The sequence below is a fragment of the Pristiophorus japonicus genome, chromosome 9 (genome assembly GCF_044704955.1).
Source record: "Pristiophorus japonicus isolate sPriJap1 chromosome 9, sPriJap1.hap1, whole genome shotgun sequence".
NCBI classification, from domain to species: Eukaryota; Metazoa; Chordata; class Chondrichthyes; family Pristiophoridae; genus Pristiophorus; species Pristiophorus japonicus.
Window position 1 is genome coordinate 31,059,867 of NC_091985.1, and position 15,975 is coordinate 31,075,841.

At 47.1% G+C, this 15,975-nt stretch overlaps 1 protein-coding gene across 2 annotated transcripts in view; it reads right to left on the reverse strand.

Annotated features, from left to right (window-relative positions):
- The window catches only part of crim1 (cysteine rich transmembrane BMP regulator 1 (chordin-like)), a 273,330-nt gene that overhangs the window by 99,110 nt on the left and 158,245 nt on the right, over positions 1 to 15,975 (reverse strand). For both annotated transcript variants that reach the window (XM_070889247.1, XM_070889246.1), the window contains exon 8: positions 5,717 to 5,845. In XM_070889247.1, coding sequence (XP_070745348.1) covers positions 5,717 to 5,845 — 129 coding nt within the window. The remainder of the gene's footprint in view (positions 1 to 5,716; positions 5,846 to 15,975) is intronic.

Here is a 15,975-nt window from a genome sequence, read left to right on the forward strand (position 1 = left end):
CATCACAGGAACACGTCTCTCTCTAACATCACCACGGGAACATATCCCTCTCTAACACCACCACGGGAACACGTCCCTCTCTAACACCATCACGGGAACATGTCCCTCTCGAACACCATCACAGGAACACGTCCCTCTCGAACACCATCACAGGAACACGTCCCTCTCGAACAAGAGGGGAACACGTCCCTCTCTAACACCATCACAGGAACACGTCCCTCTCGAACACCATCACAGGAACACGTCCCTCTCGAACAACAGGGGAACACGTCCCTCTCGAACACCATGGGAACACGCCCCTCTCTAATACTACCACAGCAACACGTCCCTCTCTAACACCATCACGGGAACACGTCCCTCTCTAACACCATCACAGGAACACGTCACTCTCGAACACCATCATGGGAACACGTCCCTCTCGAACACCAGGGGAACACATCCCTCTCGAACACCATCACGGGAACACGCCCCTCTCTAACACCATCACGGGAACACGCCCCACCCTAACACCATCACGGGAACACGTCCCTCTCTAACACCATCCCAGTAACACGTCCCTCTCTAACACCATCACGGGAACATGTCCCTCTCTCACACCATCACGGGAACACGTCCCTCTCTAACACCATCCCAGTAACACGTCCCTCTCTAACACCATCACGGGAACACGTCCCTCTCTAACACCATCACAGGAACAGGTCCCTCTCTAACACATCACAGGAACACGTCCCTCTCGAACACCAGGGGAACACGTCCCTCTCTAACACCATCATGAGAACACGTCCCTCTCTAACACCATGACGGGAACACGTCCCTCTCTAACACCATCACAGGAACACGTCCCTCTCTAACACCATCATGAGAACACGTCCCTCTCTAACACCATGACGGGAATACGTCCATCTCTAACACCATCACGGGAACACGTCCCTCTCTAACACCATCACGGGAACACGCCCCTCTCTAACACCATCGCGGGAACACGCCCCTCTCGAACACCATCACAGGAACACGTCCCTCTCGAACACCATCACGGGAACACGTCCCTCTCTAACACCATCACAGGAACACGTCCCTCTCGAACACCATCACGGGAACACGTCCCTCTTTAGCACCATGGGAACACGTCCCTGTCTAACACCATCACAGGAACACGTCTCTCTCTAACATCACCACAGGAACACGTCCCTCTCTAACACCATCACAGGAACACGTCCCTCTCGAACAACAGGGGAACACGTCCCTCTCGAACACCATCACGGGAACACGTCCCTCTCGAACAACAGGGGAACACGTCCCTCTCGAACACCATCACCGGAACACGTCCCTCTCTAACACCATCACAGGAACACGTCCCTCTCGAACACCATCACAGCAACACGTCCCTCTCGAACACCATCACGGGAACACGTCCCTCTCTAACACCATCACGGGAACACGTCCCTCTCGAACACCATCACGGGAACACGCCCCTCACTCACACCATCACAGGAACATGTCCCTCTCGAACACCATCACATAAACACGTCCCTCTCTAACACCATCACGGGAACACGTCCCTCTCTAACACCATCATGGGAACACGTCCCTCTCTAACAGCATCACGGGAACACGTCCCTCTCTAACAGCATCACGGGAACACGTCTCTCTCTAACACCATGGGAACACGCCCCTCTCTAATACTATCACAGCAACACGTCCCTCTCGAACACCATCACGGGAACACGTCCCTCTCGAACACCAGGGGAACACATCCCTCTCGAACACCATCACGGGAACACGTCCCTCTCTAACACCATCACGGGAACACGCCCCACCCTAACACCATCACGGAAACACGTCACTCTCGAACACCATCACAGGAACATGTCACTCTCGAACACCATCATGGGAACACGTCCCTCTCGAACACCAGGGGAACACATCCCTCTCTAACACCATCACAGGAACACATCCCTCTCTAACACCATCACAGGAACACGTCCCTCTCTCACACCATCATGGGAACACGCCCCTCTCTAATACCATCCCAGTAACACGTCCCTATCTAACACCATCACGGGAACATGTCCCCTCTCTAACACCATGGGAACACGTCCCTCTCTAACACCATCACGGGAACACGAGTACCGCAGCGATTCAAGGTGAAGGCTCGCCATCAACTGCTCACCGCAACCTTTCAAAAAAGGCTTTTCCTTTCTTTACCTTGTCCCTTTCACCTAATGATGACATCCAGATTTACCGCGCTTATTTCTTATTGCTTTGAACCTTTGTGATATCCTGAGACTGCGTGACGTGTGTAAGAATAAAAGTATTTATTAATGATTAAAGTTGATTATGTGCATGTATAAATGTTGAAAGTGTTGATTACTGGAAAGGCCGGTTCGTGTTGAGATAAAATAGAAGCCCACATGGGCTAAGAAACAAAATGAAAGCCCTCAGACCTGCCACGTGGGTTTTGTGTATTGGAAAGCCATTTAAACTAATCAGAGATGGCTAAGCCAGACCAGACAGCCATATGTGTGAGGAGAGCCAATAAGAAGCTGCCCTGGAACCAAAGTCCAATTGGGAGGCTTTCTGAGGACAATGGCCTTGAGAAATATATAAAACGCAAGCCAGGAACTTTTCTCTCTTCTCTCTCTTGGACACACGGCACGAGACATCCCTGAAGACCAGCTGAAACAGCAAGCTGTGTGTCCAAACCAGCCAGCAAAAGGGACGGAACTTATATCACTCGTTATTATAACCTCATTGTAGCTCTGTTATAACATATTTGACAACAGTTGGTAATGTGCATGTGTGTGTGTCTTTTTAAGATAACTGATCACTGCTGCTAATGTGCATGTGTGTATGTTTTTAATAAACCTTTCCAATTGTTCTAAATGAATCGTCTCACTGTCAAATGTAAGCCCAGAGAGATTCAGAAATCTTACACTTGGCCCCTTTACCTTTAACTAGTTTGCTCACTTTAGAAAAAGGCACCTGCAGTTCCCCTTTAAGACTGTATAGTCCCAGCAGTCAGAGAAATACATTAAATATGCTAAAGATTTTTTTTAAAGAAACATAACCCACCTTTGATCATTTAATCATGGCCCCTGACCCTAAAGCTTTATAATGAATCAGCTTTCAACAACCTTTCAGTAGGCTCATGAACAAAACGCATGGTGGGGATACACTTTTTCCACAACAATGTTGCAAGTGGAATTTTTATTGGGTCTTTGAAGCCTGCTCATTGAACAAAAACATTCCGGCTTTGGGTTATATACAGCCTGAAAAATAGTTAGCGTTCCTCGCTGGCAGGTGGGAGAGACAGGACCAAACACGACATGAGGAAGAAAGGCTAAGGTGGGGGTGGATTTTTGGTAAAAGTACTCCTTCCTGTATAACTTAGCAGAGAAACAAAAAAGGTAGCAGCTTCTCTCGTACCTTTGGGAGGTACAAGTTCACAAAGTATTTAACCACCTTGAAGGCTTCCGCAGGTTCCCAGAGCTTCCTGCGGGATGTGTTTATGGGAGCAGTTCTTGTGTGCATGTTTAAATTGTGGAGGTGAGAGTTCCCTCTCTCTATTTTTCAGCCTTTTCCTCCTCGCCCTGCTGGAGTATAGTTCCATTTGGCGGGGGCGGGGGCGGGGGGGGGAGGGTTGAAGTGCCCTCCAGCATCTCACCATTGGTCACCCTCCCTGTGAGACTAGTGACACGCTATTCGACTATGGGGAGAACATCTTGATTGCATTCAGCTGCATCCTTATCCAACTTCCACAGGGCACACTAGGGCCACTCTATAACTTTCAGCAGCAGCAACCCAGTCCAATGTCTTCCACCACCCCCTCCCCACCTCCCCACCGCTAATCTAGCACAGAGATGCTAAGATCTATCGCTGCACCATCTGCTACGACTGAGATCAACCAACGCAACGTAAGCCGGCGATCAAACCTGAGAACGTCATGGTTTTAAGTGACTCACTTACTCACTGGATAAACTCACTGAGCCATTTCGGCAGCCTACGTTCCACTGAAACTACTCTTTTTAAGGCTTTGCTTCCAAACTAATCATTAAAGGAACAAGTTGGACCTTCGTACCGAAAGCATTATTTTAGAGCATCAATTTTCCTGCTGGTATAAAAGCCTCAAGTAAGGAATCCCACGCCCCACCCCCCGCCCCCCACTAGGCCGATCCACTAATGACAATCACGGGACCACCTCGGAGCCGTTCCATTTCATGGTGGGAAGCCATGACAACCAATGTTCCCCCTAATCTTTTTTGGGTGCGCGGCCCCTTTAATGTTTAAAAAGCCAGTCCTGGGCTGCGTGGGATCGGCAGACCAGCTTCGAGGGAACGTTATCGACAACAGTCGAATATTACAAGAGCAAGGAGGTTCTGCTTGAACTGTATAAAACACTGGTTAGGCCGCAGCTGGAGTACTGCGTGCAGTTCTGGTCACCACATTACAGGAAAGATATGATTGCACTGGAAAGGAAGGGTGCAGAGGAGATTTACGAGGATGTTGCCTGGACTGGAGAATCTTGGTTATGAGGAAAGATTGGAGATGCTGGATGTGTTTTCTTTGGAACAGAGGAGGCTGAGCAGAGACCTGATTGAGGTGTATAAAATTATGAGGGGCCTGGATAGAGTGGATAGGAAGGACCTGATTCCCTTGGCAGAGGGGTCAACAACCAGGGGGCATAGATTCAAAGTAATTGGGAGGAGGTTTAGAGAAAATACAAGGGGAAATTTGTTCACCCGGAGAGTAGTGGGGGTCTGGAACTCACTGCCTGAAAGGGTGCTAGAGGCAGGAACTATCACCACATTTAACAAATACTTGGAGTGGGATTAGGCTGGATAACTCTTGGTCGGCCAGCACGGACACGATGGGCTGAAATGGGTTCCTTTGGTGCTGTAAACTTCTATGATTCTATGATTCTAACAGCGACGACATTTCAAACGAAAGGTACTTCCTTGGGTGAAAAGTGTTTTGGGACGCCCGGAGGTTGTGAAAGGAGCGATATTACTCCAAGTTGTTTCTATGACTTCAAACTGGCCTGACAGCCTTGCCAAAACTGCCCCATATCAGAAGCCAGGCTGCAGGCCAGAATGCAAGTACAGCCACTTCGGGGAACACAGGAATGTTTCCCATTACCGGCATCACCGGGGCAGCACGGCAAAGAGGAGACTCGACTTTATTTTCCCCCTTTAAAGCATAAAGACATGGGAATGAAGCACGTTATGAAGTGAGACATCACGGCACTTCGCAGTTCCTCTCAATGAGATTATGTAAAGCAACACCAATGGAAACGAAAAAAAGAAGCATTTCCCTGGCACAGGACCACAGTAATAAAGTGTCACAGTGGAGGAGTTTCAATTGATTTACTTTGTCTACAAAAGTATCTTTTCGCTCAGTCTGAAGCCCCAGTACAAAAGTATTATAAATTGAATATGTCATGGGACAGCGACGCAGTATGATAAATATTTCCCCTTGTGTGGCTGCCATAACCCACTTGTGAATCATTTGCATCAGCCGCACTTGTGGAGCTATTTATCATATCACAAAGGGGGTTACCGCATGTCCTATTTATAAAGGCTTTTAGTAGATTCAGGTGGCAATGCAGAGTGATTCAGTGCTGGTGCTATCTGTGGCGCGCACACACACACACAGCTAAGTGCCAGAGCCTCTCGAACAGCTGACAGATGTTGAGCAGGATGACGAAGGCAGTACTCACTGGTTTTGCATAGGCACGTGCGGCATCCACTGTGGTCCAGCTTGAAACCGTAGATACAGTCCCTCTCTGTCAGCGTGCAGTTGATCAACAGCTCACAGATCGGAGGCCCAATGGTGATGTATGTCGGCTCTGCAGCAGGAACGGGGGAGAGACAGAGAGAGAGAGAGAGAGAGAGAGAGAGAGAGAGAGGTGTTAGAGAAGCTGGGACAGAATCGCCCTTCCTTTCTTTATAGTCAGCTTGATGTCATTTGGTTGCAATCTCACTCTGGGATCAGAAAGTTGGTTCAAGCCCCTAGCCAAGGTTGGAGCAAGTAATCTTGGCGGTGCAGCACTGAAGTGGTGCTACATTGTCCGAGGTGCGTCCTTTGGATGAGGTGTTAAACAATGGATCTGTTTGCCTGTTCCAGTGCTTCGAGTGGATGCTAAAGATCTCCCAAGGCGCGAGTTGAAGAGCAGGGTTGTCTCCCAGTGTCTTAACAATGCTGCCGTCACCATCACCATCCAAGGGAACAGATTGATAGCCCAGTCATCTCATTGCATGTTTACCGGCTATTTCTGGAGCAGAATGACTACTGCATTTGCCTCAACCATCACTGCACTTCAAAAGTAATTCATTGCCCGAAGCACTTTGCAACATTTTAAAGTGATAAAGCACTATATCAATGCAAGCTTTCAAATGTTTTAATTACACTTACTCGCGCCTCAGCTAACAGGTCAATATTCCATAAGGATGCATCTTTTGTTGGAAACGATTTCCTTCCACAGTGTGTCCCGGTTATTTTATCTTTTACATCCAGCACAATTTTCCCAAAGATTCCCACTTACAGGGCTCCTCCGTGGAGATCTGCATAATGTTGGTTTGTGTAGCTGACAACTGAGTGTATATGGAGGGGGACGGGGAATTGTAGGGTGAGGGGATCCCTGGCGGCCTTCTACTGTGGGTATCGATATGATGTGTCTTTCTTTCTCGTGCCCTTGCTGAAGGAGATAGAGCGCACTCCAATGGCTCAATTAGTAATTGGACTGTGTTACAAAGAAACATAGAAAATAGATGCAGGAGTAGGCCATTCGGCCCTTCTAGCCTGCACCGCCATTCAATGAGTTCATGGCTGAACATGCAACTTCAGTACCCCATTCCTGCTTTCTTGTGTTGTCCTGTGACACTGAACTGTCCGGACCAGGGAGGCCCCGTGCGAATCCCTGGTCGGTGGTGAGATCACTGATCTCAACCAAGCAATGGTGGCGAACTACAGCTGGGCTCAGGGTGAGGAGTGGCAATAAATATCAGCCAGGGTCCCTGTGCCCGAGTGTTATCGAGTGACACCTGATGGAATTGTGTGCGCACAAGTTGTGTGTGTGCAGGTTGGTTAGAGGGCAGGGCTGGACTCATTTGTACTGCACCAATAGTCAGATAATCTACTGTTACTCACTCTCTAAGCTCACAAATGAAGAATGGCACAAAGCTAAATAGCCCACCTGTCTTCAAGAGAGGAGGAAAGTAATGGGGAGAATAAATCTTTTGCTGAATATTGAGGGGCAAAAAGTGTCTGTTGATCAGTCTGCAAATGGCCGTGGATAAGCCTCGTACCTGGGACACTGCTGTAGGTACAGTTAAAGTTTGCTTTTCATTACTGGAGCTACAGGAAAAATCTCAAAATGTGAGTATAAATCAGAGTGAAATGCTCTGACGTAATGCACTGATCCAGTCATAGGCAGCTCATTCAATTGCAACTATTCAAAGAGGAGCAAAGAGTTCCCCCAGTGCCATGGTCAAAATTCCTCCCCTAATAACAACAACTTGTATTTATATAGAGCCTTTAATATAGTAAAATGTCCCAAGGCGCTTCACAGAAGCATTATCAAACAGAATTTGACACCGAGCCACATAAGGAAATATTAGGGCAGATGACCAAAAGCTTGGTCAAAGAGGAAGGTTTTCAGGAGCATCTTAAAGGAGGAAAGGTAGAGAGACGGAGAGGTTTAGGGAGGTAATTCCAGAACTTAAAAACCCAGGCAGCTGAAGGCATGGCCACCAATGGTGCAGCAATTAAAATCAGGGTTGCGCAAGAGGCCGGAATTGGAGGAGTGCAAGTATCCTGGAGGGTTTTAGGGCTGGAGGAGATTACCGAGCTAGGGAGGGGGCGAGGACATGGAGGGATGTGAAAACAAGAATAAGAATTTTGAAATCGAGGCGTAGTTTAACTGGGAGCCAATGTAGGTCAGCAAGCACAGGGGTGATGGATGAATGGGACTTGGTGCGAGTTAGGACAAGGGCGGAAGAGATTTGGATGACCTCAAGTTTATGGAGGAGCCGGCCAGGATTGGGTTGGAATCGTCAAGTCTAGAGGTAACAAAATCAACACCATGAAAAAAATACATTACCTCACCACTTATTTCATTGCGGTTTGTGGGACGTTGCCACACAGAATGGTTGCCACATTTGCCTACATAACAAGTCACTGCACTCCACAAGTAGTTAATTGTGTGAAGTGCTTTGAGACGTTTGACATGATATGGTGCTATATGACTGCCAGTGACATTAATAATTAAATACAGCCAAGGGTGGGGCGAGTTATCACATCTACAAACAACTGACTGAACTTAAATCTAAATGGACTGAAATGAGCTAACAATATAGCTGTAGTCAGGAGATATGGTCTGCTATAACCAGTTACGGCATAAACACAAAAGAGATTTTACACTCTCAATGATGGACTTGAGATACAGATCAGCCATTGAATGGCGGAACAGGCTCGAGGGGCTAAATGGCAAACTCATGTTAGGATAAGTGTATAGTGTTTGTGTTGCTTTCACCTTATGAACTGGGTAACACTCCCCCAACCAGAAGTCCTCCTCAAAAGATGAGAACCCAAATTCCCACCCGGGAAGAGAACAGTCTTCACGTGCTTCTCCAAACTCCCAGCCTGGACTGGGCAGGGGGTTTTTTAGTATTAGAGTGTTCCACACTACGCCATGCTCACGGCGACACTTGCTGTAGCAGTGTGAAACGCTCACAGCGCCGCACTCAGAACATGCTTCCGGTGCCGTATTTTTTCACAAACAAAGAAAACAGGGGGAGGGAGGGGAACACAAGTAGCTGAGGCTTGTCCAGCATTGTGAACCATTTGGAAATGTGTCAAGCCCTGTGAGATTAATGCGAATTCAAGTCAAATCTGATTTAAAAATTAACTGGACGTTATTCCACTTAGCCAAACAAATTGATTGAATTGTCCTTATCCTTTCTTTTTTTTATTATAGTACTGTAAGTTAACCTGCCAAAACCTCAGTGCAGGGAGCATATTTCACATTTCAAGCTAAACTCAATGGTTATTTACCGTGCTAGGAATGTCTCCTGGACTGAAGCTGATGGAGGCCGGAGTGTCAAAGGGCACTGGAGCAGCCCATTTATCACCAGCCGGCTATGGCGAGGCAGGAGCACTATAGCTCCAGCATAAAATTAACAAAGGATTTTTTTACAAAACTAAGTAACTGATGGCGCAATCGAAAAATGCCATTTAATTAATCTCCGGCAGGCCAACATTGGAATTTTAAATGCCACTTGTTTACTCAGAGGTAAGACGTTCGTGGTGGCTTAGGTCTGCAATCAACTGGTTTCAGTCAGCATCCAGCAGACTAGCTGTTGCAACAGAATGAAATTGGGTCAAAATAGGAATCCCAAATCTGCGCTGGTTTTAACCAGACCCACCGTAGGGGTAAATTGCATTGTAGTACTGAATTGGACACATGCCAGTTTTATGTTGGTAAGGACTAATGGCTGTGCCAACCCCTGTTCTGTAGATTCAATCAGAGAAGCTTATTGCTTGTGAAACTGTCCTACTTGTCAACCATCTCCACTCCCTTGTACAGGTTACTAACTCCACTCTCGCCATCAGATAAAATGAGATGGCTCTACTCAATCCATCTGTATGGAATTGTATGGAGGGGGAAGTGAAACGAAGGAAGAACTTTCATGACTGCAGCACGTCCTAAAGTGCTTCACAGCCAATGAACTACAGTCACTGATGTAAAGTAGGGAAACGCAGCACCCAATTTGTGTACCGCAAGGTCTCACAAACGGCAATGAAATAACTCGCCATAAGAAATAGGAGCAGGAGAAGGCCATGTGGCCCCTCGAGCCTGCTCCAACATTCAACAAGACCATCAGAGCTGACCAGATAATCTCTTTTAGTGATGTCCGTTGAGGAATAAATTGTAGCCAGGATACTGGGAGCACTCCCTTGCTCATCTTCAAACAGCGTCATAGGATCTTTTCTGTCCACTTGAGAGGGCGATGGAACATCAGTTTAACATCCCATCCAGAAGATGGTATAGATTATGTGCCCAGGTCTCTGGAGTGGAGTTTCAACCCACAACCTTCAGATTCAGAGGAGAGTGCTATCCAGTGAGCCATGGCCAACATCTAATTACAGCATCACATCTTACTATAATTCAATCAAACTTGAGGTACATATACATATATGTCTTCCTCTGCTCCAAGTATTCCGAAAGTACCCTTTCAAAATAAGTGTTTCAAAGCAAGAATGCTGAATTCTAGGGTAAGGGCGGGGGGGGGGAAGGTGGGACAGAGTGAGATCCAGTAGTTCCATTCAAGTGCCCTTCCAGTTGGATGGACCAGGGTCCCTGCTCCTCATCACTATGCTGATTCACATCGGGAGCAGGATTGGGTTTGGCTGTGGTTCCCATTGTGGCTGAATAAGCAGCCAATATGTGGTGTTAAGGATCACACATGAATAATGTCAATCTGGTAAAGAGCATGTAGCTGCCTAGCACCCTTGAACTGTACCCTACTACGGCACAAATCCCTTGGGAAATGGGGAAAAAAATGGATAAATGTCTGTTAAGAAATGCAATTAAATGTTATGTGGTGAAGGTACTGCAAAATGATCATGTACTTACATAGAATATAAGAAATAGGAGCAGGAGTAGGCCATTTGGCCCCTCGAGCCTGCTCCGCCATTCAATAAGATCATGGCCTATCTAATCTTGGCCTCAACTCCACTTCCCCGCCCGCTCCTCATAACCCTTGACTCCCTTATCGTTCAAAAATCTGTCTCTCTCCACCTTAGATATATTCAATGACCCAGTCTCCACAGCTTGCTGGGATGGAGAATTCCAAAGATTCACGACCCTCTGAGAGAAGAAATTCCTCCTCATCTCAGTTTTAAATGGGCGATCCCTTGTTCTGAAACTTTGCCCCCTAGTTCTAGATTCCCCCACGAGGGAAAACATCTTCTCTGCATCTACCTTGTCGAGCCCCCTCAAAATCTTATACATTTCAATCACCTCTCAGCCTTCTAAACGCCAATGAGTACAGGCCCAACCTGTTTTCTTCATATGACAACCCCTTCATCTTACTTAACAGGATGCAATGATTCCAGAGTATTTTATCCCCTTATTGGCCTTGGATTTTTCTGTCTCTCCCAGTAGATTACATATCAGCAGGGCGGGGGTGTGCTAGTGGGTAAGGAAGTGTCTTGTCATGATGTTCCAGCCATCATGAGGGTGGGCCAGGCTTGGTGGATCAATTGGTCTTTCCCTGCCTAGCATTTCGTATGTTCCTGTGGTGCTGGGATCGTGGATAAGCGACCTCTGGTCTGAATTGAATAGCGCGTGGGTTGGATTCATATTCTGTGATTTTACTGTTGGAGATTAGAGGAAAGTGGAGCTGAGTCCATGATCAGATCCGCCATGATCTCATTGAATGGCGGAGCAGGCTCGAGGGGTCAAATGGCCTACTCCTGCTCCTATTTCTTATGTTCTTATGAAATTTCACAGGGCTCCACCAGCTTGGGAGGTTTATTTGTGGTTTAGTTGTTTCCCTCGGAGATTGGGTCGGGCAGAATCGACGATGGAGTAAATTGTGCATGTGATGTGCAGTTAACGAGCTGGTTGGACGAAACAGACTCTACTCTGTTCGTGGTTTCTGATGTTTTTATTTCTTAGCTCAATCAGGACTGTGTTTACACTGCACCAGTGCAAGAATGAAACTTGTACTGGGGAGTGGAGCTAATGAACCAGGAGGCTATGGGGAAGAGGCTATTCTAAATTCTTTGAGTGAATCCACAGTCTCCAAGGTAGGTGGCGACTGTCTCCGGTCTCCCAACTCTAGTCTCCACAATAGGTGGGGCCCTATGATTCTGTTTTTAACTTGCATTTGGGACTGTGGGGTGGGACCTTTAGGGGGCGCTAGATGCTTCAATTAAGAATGGCGATGGGAATCCTTTATCATCTAAAATGGACAGCATTAATAATGCATTAGCTCACATAAAAGCAAAATGTCAGCAGGACATGCGGTCTATTTACGAGTTAATAAGTATTTCCCTCCAGGGATGAGGGCTTGACTTTGGGTTATGGCCAATAACCAAGTTACTAATAATTATATTTTCTGGGGGAGGAAACTCAAGCCTACACACACATCAATAGGGCATTCTTTTTAAAAACTGGCAATACAATTTTTAAGTGACAACTTAAGAACAGCAATGAAAGTGGCTTGAGAACGAATCACTAAGCCTCTTGGCTATAGAATAGTGCAGAGAAAAGGAAGGGCTGTAAAATATAAATAAAACCGAAGGCAGGAGAATTGGAAAAAAAAACTTGAAACTCTCTTGCGCAACTTTCCATTTTATCCCGAGAAAACATTCCATCAGCTTTTCTGCCTCTCGCGCGTAACATTCTTTCCATTTCTTCGAATATCTGAGCATTTACAGCACCACTCTAATCAGGCTGCAGTATCCCAGGTATCTGAGATTCCTTGGCAAGGGACCCTCTCATTGTGCAAAGCCTCTCTTGGCTTGATTGCTTTCAGTCAGTAGATGGTTCCAGTTCAAGGTCAAATGCAGTCGAGGCTGCTCACAGTTGCCATGGAAACCAAAAGCAGGTGTTTAAAACTTAACTGGGTGGGGGGGGAAAGGGTGAAGAGAGAAACAGTCCCCCTCCCTTCACACACATACATAAATATCTGCAAAAGTCATTGTTCTGAAGTGTCACAATAACGTTAGGCCAGTGCCTCAACTTCAGTGTCAGATAATCCTTTGCAGCTCAACAGTAGCATTTCTGCACCTGCTGCTAGCTGTGACGGGGAGGCAGCAGAGTTCAGTTTATTCCAGCTATTAATCATCTGGGCACAGACAATCACTCGTACCCGGAGGTGAAGTTAGGCGTGTTTTTTTATCACTTAACTTTGAAAATGAGAAGCAACATGAGATTCGGACCCTTATATGGGGACCCACATGCCATGACGAGATGGAGTATCAACATGATGTGGTTAAAAAGAGCAAAAGTCACATATGTGCTGACGTTGAAATCTCATTTTGACTCATACATTCCCGAAGGGTCACTTCCTCATGTATTAATTTGGCTGCTACTCTTGTCTGTATTATTAGTATTTTAAAAGCGACCTATTTAATCTATCTATCTTGCATATATGTGTCCAGCACGTGCGCATCATACCAACTTCGACCAATACACCACCTTTTGTCTGCCACACGCAAGAAAAATGATTGGCTCGTCCCTCTCCCCTACTGATTTACACCAACAAATCATAAACTAAAATCTGGGAAACCAACCAGTCAAAAAGGTGGCCGGGGGGGGCGAAGAAGGTTCAATCAACAAAGCAGCAACTACAACATAATCAGCGTCACAAAGAGCTTTCGTTTACCTACGTTTTAAAACATGTGGCGGGGCGGGGGGCAACGACACACCTCGCTCCTGATTCTACCCCATGTAAACTAGAGGTGATCCAAAACTCGGCTGCCCGTGTCCTAACTCGCACCAAGTCCCGCTCACCCATCACCCCTGTGCTCGCTGTATCGGCGATCCTCTAATTCTGCCCTCTTGAGCATCCCTGATTAGAACTGTTGGTGGCCATGCCTTCTGTTGCCTGGGCCCCAAGCTCTGGAACTCCCTGCCTAAGCCTCTCCACCTCTCTTTCCTCTTTCGAGACGCTCTTTAGAATCTACCTCTTTGATCACCTTTTGGTCACCTGCGCTAATTTCTACTTATGCAGCTCGGCGTCAAATTTTTTATCTCATAATACTCCTGTGAAGCGCCTTGGGATGGTTCACTACGGTAAAGGCGCTATATAAATGCAAGTTGTTGTTGTTGATGAGGAAAACTAGGAGGGAGGGTGTGGAGAAGGGAGATTTGGGGAGGGCCTGTCGTATTTTGCATTCGAGATCCTCTGAGCGCCCCAAGGGTTAACAACACGTTCCTGGATCAGCGAGAACCTGCGCTTTCTCTTCTGCTAACGGCACTGGAGGTATTTTTAAATCTGCCCTTCCTCCGCTGCAACTCCTGCACACATTCCACAGTGAATGGCGAGGACGTTCGGATGACAGCTTAACCCCGTTTCCATGTGGGATTTACTGTCGTCTGGCAAACGAGAGTTTGTCGTCTGTCGTCTGGGGCAACCTGCATCTATTATTTCAACACCTGGAGTGGGGAGGGTGGGAATCCTACTGAGCATGAGTAATTGTTTTCCTTCCAGCTTCCGAGAGTTAGACTGATAGAGTAATCAGGGCTGCATCACCAGTCAGCCAGGCACCAGTTACTTTCTGGCATAGGTGAGCTGACGCACTCACAATCCAACCGCCTGTGTACGTGTGTATCTTTCCTAGCTCCCTGCATTATTCCGTTTTGCCTCGCTCCCGCCTCTCGTAGGAGCACATTTCCACGGATCGCTCAGCAATGTCACCGCTCCGAATGTGTGGGCCCACCCAGTGAATGCCCGCAGGTGGTGTGCCACAAGTGAACCACCTTCGCCCTAACCTCCACACACGGGCACTTTCCACAGGACCTGTTGCCTTTCCTGACCTCAGGACGTCCCAAAGTGCTTTACAGCCAGTGGAGCACTTTTGAACAGTCGACAGTGCTGTAATGTGGGAAACCAATTTGCGCACAGCAAGCTCCCACAGACAGCAATGCGAGAATGAACAGATAATCTGTTTAAGTGATGTTGGTTGAGGGCTTGGGCTTGGCTAGACCGCCGGGTGAACACCCCTGCTCTTTTTTGAATAGTGCCGTGCAATCTTTTACATCCACTTGTGATGGCAGACAGGGCTTCGGTTTAAAGACGGTGTCATGTCTTCAACCAGCATTGTAACCCATGTATAATCTAACCTAAGTTGTACACTGTGAGAACAATGACCACTAGGTGGTGAACTTGTGGGAGACACTCCTAACCTGGACCTTCAGGTACAAAAAGGGAAGCTCCACCCACTTCCATCACTTGAGTGCTGTGGAATAAAGGACAGGTCACAGACTGACCTTCTCTCAAGCATGGGCCTCGTGTGCATTTATACTGTGTAGTAAGGACCTATCAAACGGCACCTCTGACAGTACACCGCTTCCTCAGTACTGCACTTAAGTGTCAATCTGGATTATGCGATCAAGTTTCTGAAGTCACTCTCTCTCTCTCGCTCTGTCTCTCTCTCTCTCGGTCTCTCCATTTTTTAACCAATAAGGGAATTAAGGGTTATGGGGAGCGGGCGGGTAAGTGGAGCTGAGTCCACGGCCAGATCAGCCATGATCTTATTGAATGGCGGAGCAGGCTCGAGGGGCTAGATGGTCTACTCCTGTTCCTAATTCTTATGTTCTTATGTAGGACTTGGACCCACAACCTTTTTACTCAGAGGCGAGACTTTTACCCACTGAGCCACGGCTGACACCACAGTGAGGAACTGAAAGGCTGAGGCAATCAAAGCTCGTAGCTGCTTTTCCCAGAGGGCTGTGAGATGTGAACGGATGTGTTTTTTTTGTGTGAAGTTGCAGATTCAAACACTGTTATTTTTTTATGCATGCCTGTGATTAAATGAACTGCGAGCAGAGGACAATGGAAATAATTTCGTAAAAAATGCAGTCTGAGAAAAAAAAAGTATCGGCTCTTTTCACTTCACCAGACAAGACTCAACAAATAAAAGCAGAACCATTGCTAGGCTTCTGCGCAGTTGAACAGACAAACAGTAGTTAAGCTCAGAAAAAAACCTCACACAGCCACACGATCTAATCTCCTTTGACTGCTGTATGCTGGTAGTGGGTGAAAGGAGTGCACACGAGGGAATAATGGATAGGAAAATTGCAACGGTTCTCTGTGGGGGTCAGAATGGAGAAACAGATCGCACTAGTCCTATGGGGGAATGTGTCAATTTAATCTTGTTTGGTTCTCCCCCCACCTCCCGACATCTCTTTTCCTCTCTCATGGATCCTCCTACATGCAGGGGTGCAGTTATTTACTGAGACCA